The sequence below is a fragment of the Anabrus simplex genome, chromosome 14, assembly GCF_040414725.1.
Source record: "Anabrus simplex isolate iqAnaSimp1 chromosome 14, ASM4041472v1, whole genome shotgun sequence".
NCBI lineage: Eukaryota > Metazoa > Arthropoda > Insecta > Orthoptera > Tettigoniidae > Anabrus > Anabrus simplex.
In genome coordinates this window covers 75,691,127-75,711,826 of record NC_090278.1, presented here as the reverse complement: position 1 = coordinate 75,711,826, position 20,700 = coordinate 75,691,127, and the positions used below count along the sequence as shown (strand labels likewise).

At 39.3% G+C, this 20,700-nt stretch overlaps 1 protein-coding gene across 1 annotated transcript in view; it reads left to right on the top strand.

Annotated features, from left to right (window-relative positions):
• Nucleotides 1–4,535, top strand: part of LOC136885323 (zinc finger protein 416) — a 58,711-nt gene extending 54,176 nt beyond the window's left edge. Inside the window, exon 9 of the mRNA XM_067157835.2 lies at nucleotides 3,893–4,535. Within this exon, the coding sequence (XP_067013936.1) occupies nucleotides 3,893–4,342 (450 nt within the window). The 3' untranslated portion in view covers nucleotides 4,343–4,535. The remainder of the gene's footprint in view (nucleotides 1–3,892) is intronic.
• Nucleotides 4,536–20,700: the final 16,165 nt, after the last annotated feature.

Genomic DNA, 20,700 nt, shown 5'->3' with positions numbered 1-20,700 from the left:
TCTCTTATTAAAGCCTAATTAAGGTTAAATGATTTGCAGAATTTGATTGGGAAAGAGAGGAATGGTTCCTCTAGCACCAACCGTTAATCCCATGACCTTGATATCATACAACTGGTATTCTTATTGATAGAATGGAATGGTTGGTTTATATGTTGTTTTCTTTTCCTCATGTACCTTATTGCTTTGTGTTTCGGATGTCTCAAATCTGACCATTGGATCTAGTATAAAACCCTCTCAGAGGTCTTTGAAGGCTATCTCATGTCAAGTCGATGGGGTGCTGCCTGTAACAGAGAGATTGGGAATCTCCTCAAAAACTGTAAAACCTGAGTCCCTTAACGCTTGAGCAATCGTTCCCTCATCGTAATCTCTGAGGACATTTCTGTCTATGTTTCCAACCTTAGCGGTCTTCTGTTGGATGAGCTGCTTGTTGGAGGGACGTCCTGCTTGCACATTTTCTACTGTCTGTCCAACATGTGAGAAGCTCACCCTCATTCCCTCCTGGGGACATTTCCTAGCATTATGTTGTTTTTCAAGATTACTTTCTCCACATCATATGCTGAGACTTTATTTTTTTTTTTTGGCAAACTGATGACAGTCCGATACTGATACACAACCCCTTGAGGATGGACCCGTTGGTATGAAATGCTGTCCATGGGATGCAAAACATTTTTTTCCTGCACCACATCTTTTTCAAATCTGTAGCATAGAGGAAGCAGAAAATACTATAGATTCTGAACTAATCTCATCTTCAGCTCTACTAATATGGAGCGATCCTTCCAAATATGAGATATTTCAGTTATTTTGTTATCCAGGCTAACCAGGTGTATGCATAAGTCTTTTTCAGTTTTTGTGGTAAAGAAAACACGTAATTTTCAAGGGAAATTCATTTTTTGTTTATTCAAAATATTGACCATCGGCTTCTACACACTTTTCCCATCGTTTAGGTAAGTTATGAATACCATGTCAGAAAAACTGCGTGTCTTTTGCAGCAAACCATTCGTCGAGCCGTTTTCCAAATTCCTCAAAATTGCTGAAGTGCTGCTCTGCGACCGCATGCCCCATTGATGCAAAGAGATGATGGTGAAATGGCGCCAGGTCAGGGCAGTACGGCGGGTGCGGAAGGATGTCCCATCCAAGCGATTTCAAGGTGTCTTTCACTGGTTTTGCTGTGTGAGATGGCGCAGTGTCGTGTAACAAAATTACTTTGCCAAGTCTTCTGGCCCATTCCGGTCATCTTTCTTGTTTCTTGTGACGTATTTAATGCTTGTACCAATTGCTGTTGAGTTTGAGTTGGGTTATCATCCAGTAATGCCTGCAATTGCTCATCTTCACACATTTGTGGTCTACTAGAGTGCGCACTGTCTTTCACATTGAAATCACCACGTTTGGATTGTCGAAACCATGTCTCACATGTTTTAATCGATGGAGCGTGTTCACCATATGCTTCTACCAGCAAATCCTGACTTTCCACCACCTTTTTCTTTTGATTAAATAAGAAAGCATTGCGTGCCGCAAATGTTCTTTTTAGGCACAGACGTCGACATGATCACTGAACGATACAACACAGACGCTAGTGTTTGGCGGACTCAACTTGTGTGTGGTGGTAGGTTAATGTCAGGTGAACAAACTGATGTATGTGTCAAATTGATACGCTGCGTACTGTTTGCTGGCGCCATCTCTTAGTGAAACCGTAAAAGACTTATGCATACACCTTGTATGCATACACCTTGTATTCTTCTCATGATCTCCACTTCTCAGTTGTTGTTTCTACGAGGGTAATCCCAAAAATAAGGTCTCCTATTTTTTTTTTATAAATACAGAACTCTATTCGTGTGGCTGTTGGTCACAATATTGTGAAGAGTGTTTCCTGCGCTCGCATATAAACATGCGCACGCCGCGCTGAGGAAATCAGTCTTGGCTTGGCAGCCGTTGAGAATGGAGCTCCCGTAGGATGTTACCGCGAAGTGCGCGCAGTTATTCGGTTTTTGAACGCAAAAGGTACTGAACCGATTGAAATCCATCACCAATTGACAGTAGTGTATGGTGAGTCGTGCATGGATGTCAGATATGTTCGTAAGTGGTGCAGAGAGTTTGCAGCCGGTCAGCCCAAAATTCACGACGAACCAACAAAGGAGCAGGAGACCGTCAATTTCTGTCGAGACAGTCGTGAGGGTTGAGCAAATCATGCTTGAAATTGGCGGATCACCCTGGATGATCTCTGCACTTTGGTTCCTGAGGTTTCCCAAAGCACCGCTCGCAACTTCCTGAACAGCATGGCAGCGAGCTGGTATGACATGGGCATACAAGAACTGTCACAGCGTCTGCAAAAATGCATCGACCGAAATGGTGATTGTGTAGAAAAGTAGCCAAATGTTCAAGCTGTAAAATGATGTAAACCATTATAGAAATAAACAGGTCTATGTATTTATAAAAAAATTAGGAGACCTTATTTTTTGGGATTACCTTTGTAGTTATAACAGCACCAAGATAGTTTTTGGAAGCTTTTTCCAGTTGCCTGTAGGCACAAGATACATCCGGTTTTCCGGACCTACAAGAAGTTCTAATTGTACAGGGTGGGTACATTAAAACTGCTCCGGAAAATATTTATAAGAGTGATGCGGAATTGACCCTTGTTTATGAACATGAGAACTGCCCATCACAGGAAATGCTGGAAACCATGATTTCGATGCACTAATCGGTTTCTATCACTTGTCTGTGCATCTCCCGCAAACTTTGTCCTGAATACGCCGCTCACCGTTGTGTCGTTATGTGTGAGCGACTGAGAGGAGCATATGTGTTTAATAACCAGTCGAATGCAACACAAAATGGTGCTCACGGCAAAACAGCACGTGTTCAGTGTCGAGTGTTACGCAAAGTACGATTTGTAGAAAACATGAGCGGAACTGATTGCGCAAGAGTTTTTTTTTTTTTTTTTTTTTTTTTTTTTTTTTGTGGCAAAACCTCCAGCAAAGTCTGCAATACAAAACTTAGCGGCAAAGTGGCGCAAACAGTGGTCTGTAGCGAATAAAAACCGTAACTATCCGAACACCAGAAAACATTGCTCGATTGAAGGAAAGCCTGGAATGAAGTCGTACGAAATCTCAACGCCATGTATTTGTGCAAGTGGGAATTAAGAAAGCGGTCATGTCAAAACATCATCAAAAATGACTTAGTTCTGTATCCTTACAAATTTCCTGTTGTGCATGCGTTAAAGCATCCAGATGAACCTTCGTGTGTTGAGCGTGTGGGAGATGTCCTGTGATGAGCATTTCTCCTATTCATTAACAAGGGTCAGTTCCGTGTCAGTTTTATACATTTTTTCTGGGCCAGTTTAATATTGCCACCTGGTATATACTAATATAATGAATAGTAATTTAATTGTGTTCTGTTCATGCTCTTTTTTTTTTTTTTTTTTACGTTGCAGCGACACAGATAGGTCTTGTGGCGACTATGGGACAGGAAAGGGCTAGGAGTGGGAAGGAAGCAGCCGTGGCTTTAATTAAGGTACAGCCTGGTGTGAAAATGGGAAACCACAGAAAACCATCTTCTTGGCTGCCGACACTGGGTTCGAATCCACTATCTCCCAAATACTGGATACTGGCGACACTTAAACAACTGCAGCTCTCGAGCTCAGTGTTCATATCCTTGTCCACTACGTACTGAGGCATCAGGCTCATATCCTAGATAGGGTTTGAAATTCATATGTATGCTCTTTTAGAAACTGCAGAAGAGACAAAGATTATGTTTAAAAGAGTTGAGTCTTACTATAGACAAGAACTGAATTGTTGAAAAGCCTTCCAACATGAGAAAAAAGTAGGGAGAGGTAAAATTATCTTCTTCTTCTTCTTCTCCTTCCTGATTAAAAAATAATGAACCATTTGAATTGTTTCAGACTCATAGACGCCAACACACCGGAGAACGACCGTACTCGTGTTTGGAGTGTCAACATCACTTTACAAATTGGCCTAACTACAACAAACACATGAAGCGTCGTCACGGAATCAACACGAGTCATCAGCCTGATCCGAACAAGATAGCCCTGGCCAACATGGCAGCAGCTGGTGTCCCTCAGCCTCCGGTCATGTTGTCTCCTGAACCTCAACCGGCACCTCTGGTCCAGTACAACCACCATCACCACCACACGCCCACGGTGGAGCACGAGACGCTGCGGGAACGAGGTGGGGCGCACTTCTACAACCCTGCTCCTGCCCCTCCGATGGGGACATACGTCTCCCCTCCTCAGGTACCGAGCAGTATGTTAGGCTTCTACAACTTACCCCAATTGCCCGGAATGGATCCAACCAGCACTATAGACATGCTCCATTCTGTACAACAGAGGTAACTTATTTGTGACAGAAGGTTAGTGTTTTCTACTTCCAAGTGCATGGAATATCTACAGGCAGCTAGAAGAAATTATGACTGAAACATAGTGTATTAAGTATGGACAAGCGTAAGTACAGGAGAATTTGTATATTTTGGGTTAAACTAAAATAGTTTTCTAGTGACTTGAACTAGTCCGTGGATGGTATACTATACCATTTTTAAGTTGTGCCACTACAGCCTGTCTAAACAGGCTCAAAACATCCCAGCAAATGTTGTGAATGAATTATATTAGTTTAATTAAAGTTTTCACAGCTAGATATGATAGCCTCATGGCTTTATTTTATGCCATATTAAAGCCAGAAGACTATCACGTCACATTACAATGTTTTCTGGATTGGTCAAAGTAACGAAGATGAATAAGCTAATAGCAAAGCTTAGAACCACAAGGTTCAGGATTACATCCTACATTACTCCTCTCTTTATTTTTTTTTTTAAGTCTAATAATAATTTATACTGCCACGTGTATAAGGAAACTAGATTGTTGTTTCAAATGATGAGATTAAAATATTGGACATCCTTGGGAATCTAACTAGTGTCTCCATAGGTGTATGTATCACCGATGTCAGAGTAGCCCGTACACAAAGGTAGAATCAGCACATGATGGGAAAGCTGTTACTGAAATCATAGTTCTATTTTTTCCAAATGCCGGTCTGATTTCTGCTCTGTGTGCAGAATTGGTTGGAGGGATCGATTATCTAAGGTATATAAATAAAATTATCATTGTCTGATTTCTAATCAAAACACAGTTTTGCAGTAACCATACATTTTATCCAAGGTTGTCTTGGTCCTCATTAACTGGGATTTTCAAGACTCTACTGTGTATATATGTAGTGTTTCCAGCTTGAATATATAATAAAGTAAAAATTAATATCTTCAGAAGTAAGAGAGGTAATTATTAATGGTTTATTTCTACAAGTAGAGATCCTCAAAAAATTGTTTTTACATCACCTAATACATCTAGATATGTGTGCCATTCGTGGCGCAGCAGACAGTGAATCTGTGTTTTACCTGTGTTTTGTAGCATTGCAGATGTACTTTTTTTTGTTATAGCTGCTCAAATGCTGCATTTAACATGTGAAATTTTAAGTAAGCATCCCAACTCACAGCTGGCCTGTGAAGTAAGCGTTGCATCTGTATCTCTTCTCGGAAGGTCAGGCAGCTCAAACTGCTGCGTAGCACAAGACGCGCCCCGTTAGCTTCCTTATGAAAAGCGTGACAGTAGCCATGTGGACTCTACACAGCAGAAGGTGTTCTGTGTGATCTCTTTAGTGGAACTCAAGTCGGTTACGCTTGTACAATGTCATTTTCGACTGGAGTATCAACTGCAAAAGGTGACAATATTCCCATGTACATATCTATCAAGAATTGGGAAACTGACAGTTTGCTGTCGGGCCACAACACGAAGCACTCAGAGGGAGAGAGTTGGAATGTCTATGGTGCCACTAATGATGCTCATGTTGAGGTGTTTTAGATATATATTAAAAAAATGTTGAGTTTTTCTGTGTTTAGAACCAAATCACCAATAGCTATCTGTTACTTTTGAGGGTAATTTTTATTGTATATTCAAGCCAAACAAACACGTTTTATTTATATTTACATATACACACACTGGTCAGCAAAATGGATTACTTGAATTTTCAAAGGAAAAAACCTGTTAAATTGTGAAACTTTGGTTTTAATAATTACATTAATTATTTTCATGAAAAGATATGTAAGTAACTAAGGGTAACAATAACAGACAGAGAGCATTTTAAAATTTTAAAGGCTTTGTATAAGGGGCGATTAAAAAGTTCCCGTTTGATGGCCATACAGTCCTGAATCGGGATGCTGTTCAGGCAAAATTGCTATGGGCATTGAGGCACTCATCCCACCGACGCACCATGTGGTAAAATACCGTATCCTGCTGCATGAAAAAGTCCGTAACCGCCTGCTATTCATCCTCGTCCGACAGGAAGCGTCTGAGAGATCAGGTGCTTGAGTGTCTCTCACTTGAGTTGGTATACCTTCTGCTTGACAACCTTTTTTTGTTGTTGTCCGTAATGGATGAGGCTGGCCTCCCAGGTCGACCGGAATCTTGTGCCGAAACACGACCTGCACGGAACTTGATGCACCATTCCACAGTGGTTTTCAACAGACATGCTGCCCCATTCACCGATGGATGTCCACTGGTGTTTGTCCTTCAGCAGCCAAGAAAAGAACAACAGCAAGTTGGTCCTGTTTGGACGCATTTGGTAATAACGTCGCGATAGTTCACGTGGCCACATTTAACGCACGCACCTCGGCACAACACGACTGCCACACTAATCCCTTTGCCTACATGTCCGTGCTCAAATACCCGTTGCGTGTCCGCTGCAGCAATGCCCGCAAATGTAAACTGTTTGATCACGCCTTATACATCTGTCTACTTTTTAAATATTATCCTGATATTTGGTTTCTGTGGAAGAAACCAAATCAAGAGCAGCAGTAATGCAAAAAAATAATAAAGGAAGAAAGTGTGAGTACATCACAAACTGGTGACAGAGAGAAGCATGCCCACCTACGTGCCTCAGTACCTCGGGACCCTTGTGTGGTGGCTACTCTCGCAAAATTAATCAAATGACTGTCGGAAATAATCAAGTTATATTCCTGAGGGATTTCAATATTTCTACTCTTGTCTGTTCATCCCTGCTATTGTTTATCTTAATATTGAGTGAGTAATGAACTGTTTGTGATGTTCTACACGAACATTATGCAAATGTCTAAGGAAAGAACACTAAATGTTCTGTTTGTTGTGGTTTGAAGTAGCAAAGAGAGTTGCAGTGTGAAGAAAGCGTATACACTGGCACCTCTTGCTCTAAAACAATTGTCACGCCTTGTTCATATTATAGTTCCTCTAGAATATCACAATCTGTTGCCGTCTTCTTAAGATATGGTAACACCTTTATTGAGTTGGAAATTCTAAATTATATTTCCATTCATTTTGGAGAGCTCATTATAATGGTATAATGGTTTATACAAATTTTAGTGAACTTATGAGCACTGAATTCTTTTATATTTTTATTTTCTGAGCAGGCCTATGGCCAGCTCACTGGCCTGTTGGAGATTTTAGACACAAACTTATGGTCTTAATAATAATAATAATAATAATAATAATAATAATAATAATATTATTATTCGTTTTACGTCCCATCAACTACTACTTTGGTTTTCTGAGACTCTGACGACGTACCGGAATTCTGTCCTGCAGGAGTTCTTTTACGTGCCACTAAATCTACTGACCGGTATGAACCAGGATCAAACCTGCCAACTTGAGTTCAGAAGACAATAATAATAATAATAATAATAATAATAATAATAATAATAATAATAATAATAATAATAATAATAATATGGTGAAAACTAGTACAAAGAGCTCATGAAGATATTTTGGAAGAATAGGACGGCAAAAGTCATGAAGCTAATGAACAAGTTTCAATGTAAATAATAATAATAATAATAATAATAATAATAATAATAATAATAATAATAATAATAATAATAATAATAATAATAATAATAATAATGTCAGTTTGGAAACCAGAAGTCAGGTGCATGACTAATTGCTGAGCTGTTATTAATTTTGTTATATAAATATTAAATGGCACAAGCTCCGCGGTCTTCAGGTAGTGAGTTTACCACTGTATCAGTGCAACGTAAAGCAGATTGTTAAAAAAATAAAAATAAAATAAAGACTTTTACTTTGAGACCCCAAGTTCGATTCTCTGGCAGGTCAGGGTTTTCACCTGGATCTAAGGGCTCTTTCTAGGTCCACTCAGTTTACATGTGAACAGTTGAGAAGATATCTGATGCAAGATATCAACTCTGGTCTAGAAATCCGATAATAATGGCTGAGAGGATTTGTCACGGTGAACATGTAATCTGCAAATCTTCAGGTCGAGTGGTGGTCGCATGTTAGGCCTAGGTCTGTCAGGTATAGTGCCATGGCATTTGGTTATTTTAATTTTTAATTCTGATATCATGCAGCATCAAGTGCCAAACGAACTTCTCTTTCCTTCCTTCACAATGATGACTTCAGAAACAAAAGATGATTGTCCAAAGGTGTTACCAGCTCTTTCAGGGAGGGCTGTACATATTGTTTGCGTGATAATACCTTGTGGCAGATAGCTGATACCATAATCCTCCCTGAAACATGCAACTGAACAGAATGAAACTTCCATTAGGATATTTACTGTAGCTTTCACAACTGCATTGTAGACTTCAGCTTATTAGGTCATGTTGAGTGGATTAGTACATACCAAAAAAGAAATTAAGTACAGAAGAAAAGTGGTCAACCAGACACCGGTGTAGACTGAAACTGCAACCTTCGCATTTCATGTTCAGTGCTGTCCTGATTGAACTTCTTGTTCTATTCTTAACCTCTTAACCAGGCGTGACTAGTTAATTTATCTACCAATAGTTGTTTCTCAGTCGGGTATTGATGAGTTAACTCATCTAGAGCCTTTGAAAATTGTTATCTGCTGGGCGGGACATGTTATCTTGTCTCCTGTTGATGTTGAGTGTAGTTCTCTGATCGCTTTATAAATGTCAGTAGGTTCCAGTCTTGCTGCGCCACAGTGAGCGCCAACATGTAATTTTATTTTCTTCTGTACGTAATGGCTAAGCACGCTAGTTTGGATGATGAAACTGTTCTTCATCTCATTGATTCAGATGACGAATTAGATGACAACTCTTTGGATATCAATGATAGCACAAGTGGTGAAAGTTACAGTGAAGTTGCTTCTGAAAATGAGGAAGAGGGAGAAGATATTAGCTTGTCTACAACAAGTGATGCAGCCACTTCGCACTGGCATAGCCAAGGTAATCCTCATGCTCCTTTTACATTTGTATCGGATAGCAGTGTTCTCCCCAGAAATTTTTGTTAGCCGGGTGGCAAGAATGAGTAGCCAGGCAGGGAATGCTATGTAAACTTCAATATGAAAAGAAATTTCAATTCATTCCCCTCAGGGCGTTAACAGTAATAGCAGACAGGCAAACATTAACTGCAAAATTGAACTATTTTTAATGTTATTATCATGAACAAGATATAACAGAGTATTTTGAACTTCTAGTGTTCTATTACTCCTTCCAAATCATGCAACAGTGGACTTAGGCCTACCACTTGGTTGCTGTGGACACGTGGACTGCCATACAGGTTTGTGATGTCATGCGCAACTAACTGAACAAGTCTAGGGTGTCCTGACAATCCAGCAGTTGCTCAGAACCACTTTCATTAAATCCAACAAGATATGCCGGGAACTTTGAGAAAAGTCCCTTTCAAGAGTGGAGCAGTCCAGAAGTGGCAAGGAGTGCCCAAGCTTGGGTGGACCCAGCAACCCCAGAAACTCAAATGATCATAAATATGCCTCCCAGTCATGGTCGTCCATCATCGGCTTTTAATTGCAGGCGACCACCAGCCATAAGACATATTTATGTCAAAGCGAGCAGGCTAGACAACTCTTCTTCCATGAAGACATGCACGCGTAATGGATAGGACGAGTTTCTTCATCATTTGCGGAAGCACATGATGGGTGGAGAAGTTCCTTCATCATTCACAGCATGATGAGGTAACTCATTGCCCACATCACAATAAGGGGCGTGACGAATTAACTTGTTAAGTCGAAAAATATTCCCCGCTACGAATGTTTGTTTCTCAGTGGAAACTTCCTGGTTAAGAGGTTACTATCTCTTCATCATGTACTCAACATGGTGTAATAAGTTGAAGTCTGTTTCTGTTACAGTAAGTATTTTTCATAGTAAGACAGTATTTGACTTTCAATAATGCCTTGAGTGTTTTGAATACAGTGATGTGGTATTGTCAAGGAGATATTTCTGTGGCTTGGTTCTAAAAGGGCCAATGTCATTTTTTATCGAAATTGAGATATTAACTGATACAAACGCGTTTTATCCTGGCTTGCAACATGTTAAAAGGGCCAATGTCTCTGTTAAGTACTAAACGAACAGTTAACGTTTAATTAAATAAGCCCTTGCCAATAATGTTAGATTACCAATAAATATTAGAGACCTGGCAATTTTTAAAGAATACGATAGAAAAAATTAGTTTAATAAGATGATTTCCAGAAAGAAAGTATAAAGTTATTTAAAGTTAGTTGTTGAAAAAAATAACTGGAAAAGTATAAGAAAAACTTCAAATGCTCATAACTCAAAAACAGGTTTTTTGACATTGGCCCTTTTAGAACCAAGCCACAGATTTATTTTCTGTGTCTGTATTTGACAATGAAACAGATACATTTAATTGGTGTTGCTTTTCTGTTTAGTTACAGTTGACTTACCCAATGTTTCTGTGGGGAAATTAATTGGCTTTATTGTTAGAATCTGTGCAGCGAATTTGATAATGTTGTGTGGTAAGAAGTGCCATTTCTTGTTCTCTTAAGTGACTAATTCTTGGTGCTGTCAGTTTACTGAAATGATGGTCATTGTTTGGGTCAGCAGTCCATAGACTGGTGTGATGCAGCACTCCTTGCCACCCTGCCCTCCACTAACCCACTACATCGTGCGTCTAATCTGTTTCTTCTGTACTTCCTACACTTCTCTCAAAAACTTACTGAACAAGTCCAGGGTGTCCTGACAATCCAGCAGTCACTCAGAACCACTTTCAATAAATCCAAAAAAGATACACCAGGAACCTTGAGGAAAGTCCTTTCAAGAGTGGAGCATTTCAGAAGTGGCAAGGAGTATACAAGCCTGGGTGGACCCAGCGACCCCGAAAATTCCTCAGATGAGCGCTGATTTTTTTTCTTCCAAAATACATGTAGTAAAATGTCTTTCTCATAAATAAATAAATCAAAAACTGTTACTATGTCTGTCAACAGGCAGAAGAAGAAAGGAAAAATAATGCTGGAAGGTACACAGCTGGAAACAGTAGACCAATATAAATTTCTTGGGTGCATCATTTCAAGTGATAACAGAATACAACATGAGATTAACAACCGCATTCAAAAGTCAGCTCAGTTTTACCATCAAGTTCGGAACCTCCTCTGGAACGAACAAGTTCCCTTAAGATCAAAGCAGATTCTATTCCAATCATACTTCACCCCCATACTAACATATGGCCTAGAAACCTGCACAACAACCCAACAAGTGGATAGCAAACTACAAGCCACAGAAATGAAGTTCCTACGTACTATGGTACAGAAGACAAAAAGGAACAGGGTAAGGAATGAAAGAATAAGGGAGGAAGCTGGTGTGTACCCCTCCCTGAATGAAGAAGTGACAAGGGCCCGTTTGAAATGGTTTGGCCATGTCAGACGATTAGACGATGGAAGGACAGCATAACAATGGCTACACACAGTCGTGGCCGGAAAACGACCGGTAGGAAGCCCAAGGAAGAGATGGCTGGACCAAGTGAAAGAGGACATCTGGGATGTCGTCTTGAGAGAAGAGTGGTACATGGACAGACAGAAGTGGAGAGAGCTCGTAAACCACACCCGGGCAACTGGAGTGGAAAACTGATGATGATGATGATGATGATGATGATGATGATGATGATGATTCCCTTTAATGTTCCCAAAATGCCACTTTCATTCCAATTAATTTTCTCCTTTGCTGCATTAAGTATTTCTCAACAGTTGGATTGTTTTTCTTTATGTAAGATTCCAAGAAACCTACGAACCACTGTCTTGTAAAATTCATCAAAATCAATTTTCTTGAGATGTGCTCGTTGTTTCCTGGGCTTTCAACTTGTGTTTCATTCTTTTTAGCCTCCTCACAGTTTTGGATAATCCTCTTATAGCTTTTGCTGCCCATGCATGGTTTTTGTTGAGACGAAAGATTTAACCCTTCTTTCTCTTCTTCTTCTTTACAACATTTTAGCATGTTATGAATTACTTTGGTACTTTGAGATTGTATAAAATGCCTTGATATACTTCTCCAAGGCAGTGTTTCCACTGTTCATCAGACAATAAATTACAGCTTGGCGAAAATTAGCCAGTACTGACGACGTTAAGTAAAGCACACCAAGTGTCCAGATGCACTGCAGGTCCTGCACTTCATTAACCCATAGAGCCCTGCATATTTGTTGAATTGAAGCTGCTTTGGGGCTGGGATTATTTTCAAGGAAATATAGGGACGCTTCAGATGATGAAAAATAAGATCGTAAAAGATTTAAATATACATGAAAACAAACGGCATTCACACCACGAACCGTGGAACAAGGAATACTTGAAATACATTTTATTTTATTAGCATCACTGCTCCATACTCATTCCGCTTGCTGACCTGCAACATGGTTATCTTCTTGCTCTTCCTCTTTGATTTCCACACCTGTTTGTTAATCAGGAGCATTACTCACACTATTACTAATACCACTACTAATTACAGTGAAAAAATTATATTCCTAAACATCATTACTTTCTAAAAGGGGTTATATATCGTTTCAGTCGTTTACTGGCAACTATCTTGTTTGCAAGCGAATCTCAAAGTCTAGAGATAACCAACTTCAAAGTAATATTACCATACACATTATTGATATATATTAGCAAAGGGCGTATAAAATTGGAGAGGGAGAATCCCTACACAAATCACAAATGCAACTCACTCTGCCATCTCTTGAGGAAAAGTTGAATTACGTAGTAAAGTGAAACAACGGAACAGTTCGTTGGTCTGGGTCCAATGAGAGTTAAGAAGGTGGTATATTGCTATCTGAAGCACTTATGAAGTTAACAAAATGCACCCGTTAGAGGTGCAAATTTTCTGGGTGTGTGAGATAGCACCAGAGACTTGAATACAGTTTGCACCGGGCGAGTTGGCCGTGCGCGTAGAGGCGCGCGGCTGTGAGCTTGCATCCGGGAGATAGTAGGTTTAAATCCCACTGTCGGCAGCCCTGAAGATGGTTTTCTGTGGTTTCCCATTTTCACACCAGGCAAATGCTGGGGCTGTACCTTAATTAAGGCCACGGCCGCTTCCTTCCAACTCCTAGGCCTTTCCTATCCCATCGTCGCCATAAGACCTATCTGTGTCGGTGCGACGTAAAGCCCCTAGCAAAAAAAAAAAAAAATACAGTTTGCAATACACACACTGGGTTCATATGGCCTCTCTCATGAACAAGTTGTAAATGAGACTGAACCACCTTGCTTTAGCAGTGCTGTCACACATCATAGAACCTCCTCCTGGTAAGAACAACCAAAGTAAACAAGAATGTTTCTGCAGTTCTCTGTTGCCAATGTTTCATGAAACATTAATTTTAATTAACGTTGTTTTTGTTTTCATTACCAAAACTGCCTCTATAAAGTTGGCTAGTGTGTGCATGCTTCGAAACACTGAGCCGGCGCAATCAGCTATCTCGATGCCTTGACATAACAATATTTCACTGTTTCAAAGCAGTGAGATTGCTTCGTGTGTCGTGTCGCGTGAACAGAAACTCCGGTTGTTCCGTAGAAGTCGGCTGCATCGATGCTTCAAAACAGGAAAGCTTTGAGACAGCAGCGGTGCTTCGTTTATCCTTTCACCTCAACAGAAGCACTCCGCGTTGTATCCTAGACAGCACCGGTGCTTCGTTTATCCTTTCACCTCAACAGAAGCACTCCGCGTTGTATCCTACTGTGCTTTCGTAACTAGTTTAGGTTGTTTGTTAATGTACATAAAATTCCGATTTCAAACTCTTCTTAGATTTCATTTCTTATTTTATAATTATTCAAGTTAGTTCATTTACTCAGACTACTATTTTACTATGCTTTTGTAACTGGATTAGGTTAAGTTTGTTATTGTTCATAGAATATACATTTTGAACTCTTCATTAAGCATGTCATAATTATTCAAATTAATTACAGTACTGTTTTAGCGTGCTTTTAACTGTAAAACTCACCCCTTTTAGTATCACTTTAAGCACTTAATGAAGAAACAAACGCAGTTTATTACTATATAATGGTTCTATTATCATCTATTTATCATACTGTACTTTTTTACATTTGCTCATTAAATATTTCATGAACCTCATATTTTATCATTATCAGAACATCAAACAGTTTATTCGGTGAACGAAACTTAGTTATGAAGCGTGGTTCATGTTTCAACACGTCATCACGAAACACTGTTTCTCTTGCAGTCCGAGTCCGGCTCCATGACTAAATGGTTAGCGTGCTGGCCTTTGGCCACAGGGGTCCCAGGTTCGATTCCCTGCAGGGTCGGGAATTCTAACCATGATTGGTTAATTTCGCTGGCACGGGGGCTGGGTGTATGTGTCGTCTTCATCATCATTTCATCCTCATCATGATGCGCAGGTCGCCTAGGGCGTCAAATCAAAAGACCTGCACCTGGCGAACCGAACATATCCTTGGACACTCCCTTCACAAAAAGCCATACGCCATTTCATTTCATTTCTTGCAGTCCGAGACGGAAGTGCACCGTGTGTCGACACACTGCTTTGAAGGAATTCGCTGTGCCACATTGAATGTTTTGAAACAGTCAACAGTGTCACTTCGCCTATCTCTGCTCCTCTATGAATATGGTAAATAAGCAAGGAAAGAATGGGCAGCCTTGACTTACATTTTTCCTTAGTCTTGATGTTGCTTTTATCCATTTATTGTAATTTTAGATTGGTGTGATTTGTATAAGTTGAAGTTTAAGTGTTGGTCATTCCAGTCATGTTACTCTTTTTTTTCTTGTTATCAAAGAGTAAGGATCAGAAAATTAAAAGAATGACAGAGAAATTCCCTCTTTTTTTCTCACTCAGTGGATTTTAACTTATTATACACCATATTCAAATATTCTTAAGAGTGCACAAGTATTGCTCTGTTTTTTCCTTTTTCTTTCTTTCTTTCTTTCTTTCTTTCTTTCCTTCTTTCTTTCTTTCTTTCTTTCTTTCTTTCTTTCTGTTATAGCTACACTTCTAGATGCATTTCTATATTACCCTTGTGTTCTCTTAAATATTTAATAATTTTTCCACTACCCTCTGGTTTTGACAGTGCCCTGGGTTCGTGTTATATCCATGTAGCAGATAGTTTGTCTCTTACCTCACAACATTAAGAAATTTGTTTGTTACAGCCTTCTTTTCTGTTCCTTATGAAGGAAGATCTGATCCCAGTGAATTTTAACTGCTTTTTTTTCTTTTCTTTTTTTTTTTAATAGCAGAAAATTGAATAGGAAATTGTAGTAAGTTGTGCATATTTCAAATTGCACAATTTTTGTAATAGGTAGAAGTGAAGAGGAGAGGAGAAATGAATAATTATTATTTCTGTGTGCCTAATTATCAAATAATGAAGAAAAGAATTGTCGTAAAATGCTATATTAGTATAAATAATCGTGCAGCTTGATTTGTATACATGCATATTATATTTATTAAGAAGCTATACCAGTGATTTGTAAATACAGTTTATATGGTTGTATATATTAATGAATTGTAACAAGTGTTTTAAGGAAGAGAGAGAGTGTGTGTGCATTTTTTTAATTGCAAATGGTCTCAGTCATTCACTTAAGGCAACTATTCCTGTTCGTCTTCAGGAACAATTAATTTTGATTGTTCTGTTCTTCTCAGAAGAGTTTTAATGTTCCAGCTACCCGTCACAATAACAGATGACAAAACGGGTCTACAACCAAAGGTACACCTTCCATCCCGGCAACATCCACATGTACCTGCCACCTTTTATTTTCCGTGGCCCCTCCCCATCCAGGCTTCAGGAGTACCTTTGGCTCAACCTCAGAGACATTACCGACCTACGGTCGTGCAAGTATACTTACTTGCGTCTTGACATACGTACCCATGACCAGTAGGCAGTAATGATTGTTCTGTGAATGTTAATCACAAAAGATCTTGTGTACATTCCATTATGGCAAGTCATATCACATACGAGTGGTGGTGGTGGTGGTGGTGGTGATTTTTGTTTTAAGAGGAAGTACAATGAGGTAATCATCCTCTCTGTACAAATTAATGGAAAAGAAATTTAAAATATAAAACAAAATTATTTATTCAACAAAGGAATTTGGAAATGCAGTACAAAATAAAACAAAAACAATTATAGAATTAGGCCGAAAAAATTACTAACGAATCAAAAGGAAACGTACATTCCCTGAGTAACAGTACACTTGTAATTTATATACCCTTGATAAGTCCACTGTCGCACATAGCTTCAATTAAGAACTGTTGGTAAATCTAAAACACTGAAAGGAAGTTGAACTTTAGAGCTTGAAATTTTCATCACCGAATGGAAACAAAAAAATAATTCATGCAGCAGTGGGGGCTAGAGTCCCTTTTGATTTGTTAGTGAGATTTTCGGCTTAATACAATACTTTTTATTTTATTTTGTACTTCGTTTCAAAATTCCTTCGTTGAATAAGTAATTTTTTTTAAATATTAAATTTCTTTTCCACTTAATTTTTTCCGAGAGGATGATTACTTAGTTGTACTTCCTCTTAAAACAAAAGTCACCACCAGCACCACTGAGACGTGGAGAGGCCTTTGAAGATAAAGTTGGAATTCAAGGGGACAAACTGGGACAAATATTCATTTATAGGCAGAGGAATTAGAGACTGAAGTAATTTACCAAGCAAAATGTTTAAATTTCCAAGTTCTTTCAAATCGTTTAATGAAGGACTGGTACGGATCTGTGATTGATTGATTGATGGATTGATTGATTGGTTGGTTGGTTGATTGATTGATTGATTGATTGATTGATTGATTGATTGATTGATTGATTGATTGGTCGATCGATCAATCTAATCACACCCCAAAGCAAAAGTGGCTTTCACTTAGGAATCCTGTCATTACATCAAAGGGCATATCATTGAAAGTTTTGGTGATTCCTTCATTTGAATTGTGGCACTGTATGGGTGTGAAACATGGACTGTTATCATAGAGAAGGAGAGATGGCTGCTGTCCTCTGAATTCTGGTACTACTGCCAAATGGCACTGAGGTTCACTGAGCCTACACCAGAAATAAGTAGTATTAGGTCAGGTTAATTACTGGAGGGCAAACGTGGTCGGTATAGAGCTTATCACGCTGTCCTACTTAGTGCCAGGGTTATGGACAGTGGAAACACCAAGCATGTTGGTGTATGGTTTGGGTCACGTAGCTATCAGCTTGCATCTGGGAGATAGTGGGTTCGAACCCCACTGTCCGTAGCCCTGAAGGTGGTTTTCCCTGGTTTCCCATGTTCACACCAAGAAAATGCTGGGGCTATGCCACAATTAAGGCCATTGCTGCTTCCCACTCCCTGTGTCGGTGCAGAGAAAAGCAGATTGAAAAAAGAAAAGAGAGATAGTGGAAACCTTCACCTTTCACTTCACTAAGAACCTTCATGTCCAGTATGGAGATACTTTTGCTAATGAATCACAGAATATTTACTATATTTATATTTTAATTTGCACTACAGGGTGATTTTAAAATACTTTTACAAACTTTGGGGACAGGTTCCTTACACCTAAACAATTTTTAAAGAAAGTTCATATAAACATATCTCCCCAAATCCTTCGTTTTGCTTTCGTGTTATTAATTAATTTCTTATTTATTAAAGTTTATGTTTACGTTCAACAGATTTCCAGGTCCAACCCAACAACTTCATTTCTCCCAGCACGTCTTACAGGTGCTGTTTTTTTTCTATTGGCTTTACATCGCACTGACACAGATAGGTCTTATGGCAACGATGGGATAGGAAAGGACTAGGAGTTGGAAGGAAGCGACCATGGCCTTAATTAAGGTAAAGCCCCAGCATTTGGCTGGTGTGAAAATGGGAAACCACGGAAAACTATCTTCAGGGCTGCCGACAGTGGGAATCAGACCCACTATCTCTGGGATGCAACAGGTGCTGTCTATAAGGATTTTATTCAGAAGACTTTCCCACACTTACTAGAAGATGGGCCCCTGCAAATAAGAAGGAACATGTAGTTTATGGATGGTGGGGCTCCAGCATATTTTTAGTCTCATTGCTCGGCATGCATTGGCTGGTACCTACCATGAACAGATGGATAAGTAGAAGAGCACCAGTTTAAGGCCTGCACGTTCGCCCGATCTCAATCCTTTGGAATTCTCTCTCCGGGGGCAACTTAAAACGATTGATTTATGCAGCAGACAAACTGTATGAAGAAAGTCTTTTTCGACGTGCCACGAAAGCCTGCAAAATCGTTTGACACCGTCAGGGAGTATCTGAAAGGGTGCAACAGTCCGTGATTTCACGAGTGCAAACGTGTCTAGACGCAAGAGGAGGGCATTTCGAGCTATGAGCTGAGCACTTCCTAACAAGCTGACAATGTCAATGTCAGTGTCAAAAACCGGTCATTGTGTCACTTTAATATGTTCTTTTATTAATAACATTTTGAACTTTAATAAATCAAAATCTTTTCTTCTTTAAATGTAAGGAACCCGTCCCCAAAGTTTGTAAAATTATTTTAGAATCACCCTGTATATTATTTATAATATGGCTTTTACAGCCAGGAGTGTCACTGGACATGTAATTATAATAGGCCTAATAATCTATTGTGATATGCATTGCTAAGTATTATTGTGACTGATACGCAAATGTTGTCAGAAGCTGGCTTCTTATTTCTTGAAAAGAATGCCCTATATTACTAGTTGGACCTTCCTGGGGAGATAACAGACTAATGCTGGACATGGTGACTGAGACCATAATGTTGAAGTAGTACTCTGTACTTCGTAATTGTGCATGTGTGATTAAAATATCCATATCCAATCATGAAATTTTGGAACAAGTTTAACCTGTATATCCCTGTGCACGGTACTCGGTCAAGTGAACCATATATTTCATGATTATTAGACAACCGACTGAGAAAATGCCATTTTATTCTGGATATTCTTGGTTATAAATAGTTAGATATACATCACTTGAGAAGTTATAGGTTTGAATTTTGGTTGTGACATGGTACCTTACCATGGTTTTAAACTAGAAACTTATTACAGCTCTTCTCTGCATCTGGACCTGGGTTTACATGGCAGTGGAAATTATTGTATTATATACTGTTGGACACTGCCCTTCTTCTTCAGAATCAAAGGCTGCAGTTAATAGCTAGCAAATTGAATAACGAGGATCAACCACAGGCAGGCATGTAAAAACTCATCTTCGGTTAAATTGTCTTTACTTTTTCAAGAAGCTCCATTGAATCTCTCAATACAGAATTCACATCGCTGATGATTTTTTAAATATGTTTCTTCTCCTTCGTTTCGACCGTTTGTGGACCACATTTGATGATCTTTGCTGTATTTTTAGCCTTCTCTGCCTTCACTCTCTGCCATTATCTTTTCATTCTTTCTCTTACATCCTTCTTCTGTACAGGATATCCCTTTCCTTACTAGTGTTTCCCCAGTCTCCTGGAAACCACGGAACTTTTGACAAATTGTCTAAATCGATTTCTGTCCGTGATGTAATCTTCCAGAACCCCCATCTTCCAACTTCACTTGTCGAAACCATTTCAGCTCTTGTCTTCCTCCTCCTGAAGAATTCAAAGTTTATCTTCGTTAATCCATTATCTTCCGTCCTCAACAAGTCTCCATAGAACTGTAACCTTCTCTTCTTCATCAATTCAACCACTCCTTCTGTTCTTTGATACAATTCTTTGTTACATTTGACTCTCCTTATTCCATTGGACCTAGAATTTTTCTTTCTCTTTTTTGGATACCTTCATGCCAATCATATCCACTCAGGTATAAAACAGTGTCTAGATGCCTCAGTCTAGCCCGATAAGATAGAATCTTTTTGCTGTACGTGTTTCTCGTCTGTGGAAATGACATTTTCATTTTTGTCGCCTACTCTTTAATGGCATTCTTCTCCGACCCATTCGCTAGTTGGCCACAGAGATAGAGGTGACGATTCTTCTTCTCCTTCTTCTTCTCTCATCTCGACCAGCTACGGAGCACGCTATTTCAGCCGTTTTCTGTCTTGAGCTTTACCAGTCGCCCAGTACTCCCACATCATTCTTCGGTGAGCTTCCTTCCGTTCTTCGGTCCACATCTTGCCTGTCTTCATTTTATGTTTTGTTTGAAAACTCTGTAGACCTTAAAGTTTCTTATTTAAAGGGTCACATCACAAGATGTCATCACGTAAGATCCCCAATTCTCATAAATCCTTTTCCACCCTGGTGAACCAATCCCCTTTAGTTGTCTCATTCAGAAAGTAGGCAAAAATTTGTGTGGACAATCTTTCTGGTCTCATTCGTGTTAAGTGACCACAGAAAGGAATTCTTCTTTTCCTAATAGTGTTGGTTATTTTCTCAATTTGCAGATATAGTTGATGATTGTGCCTTCTCCTATATTCTCAGGTTTTCTTTACTGGGCCCAAGATCTTCCTTTCTTTAGCTTCTAGTTGTTCTTACAGACCCATTTAGAGGCATTCTGCTGC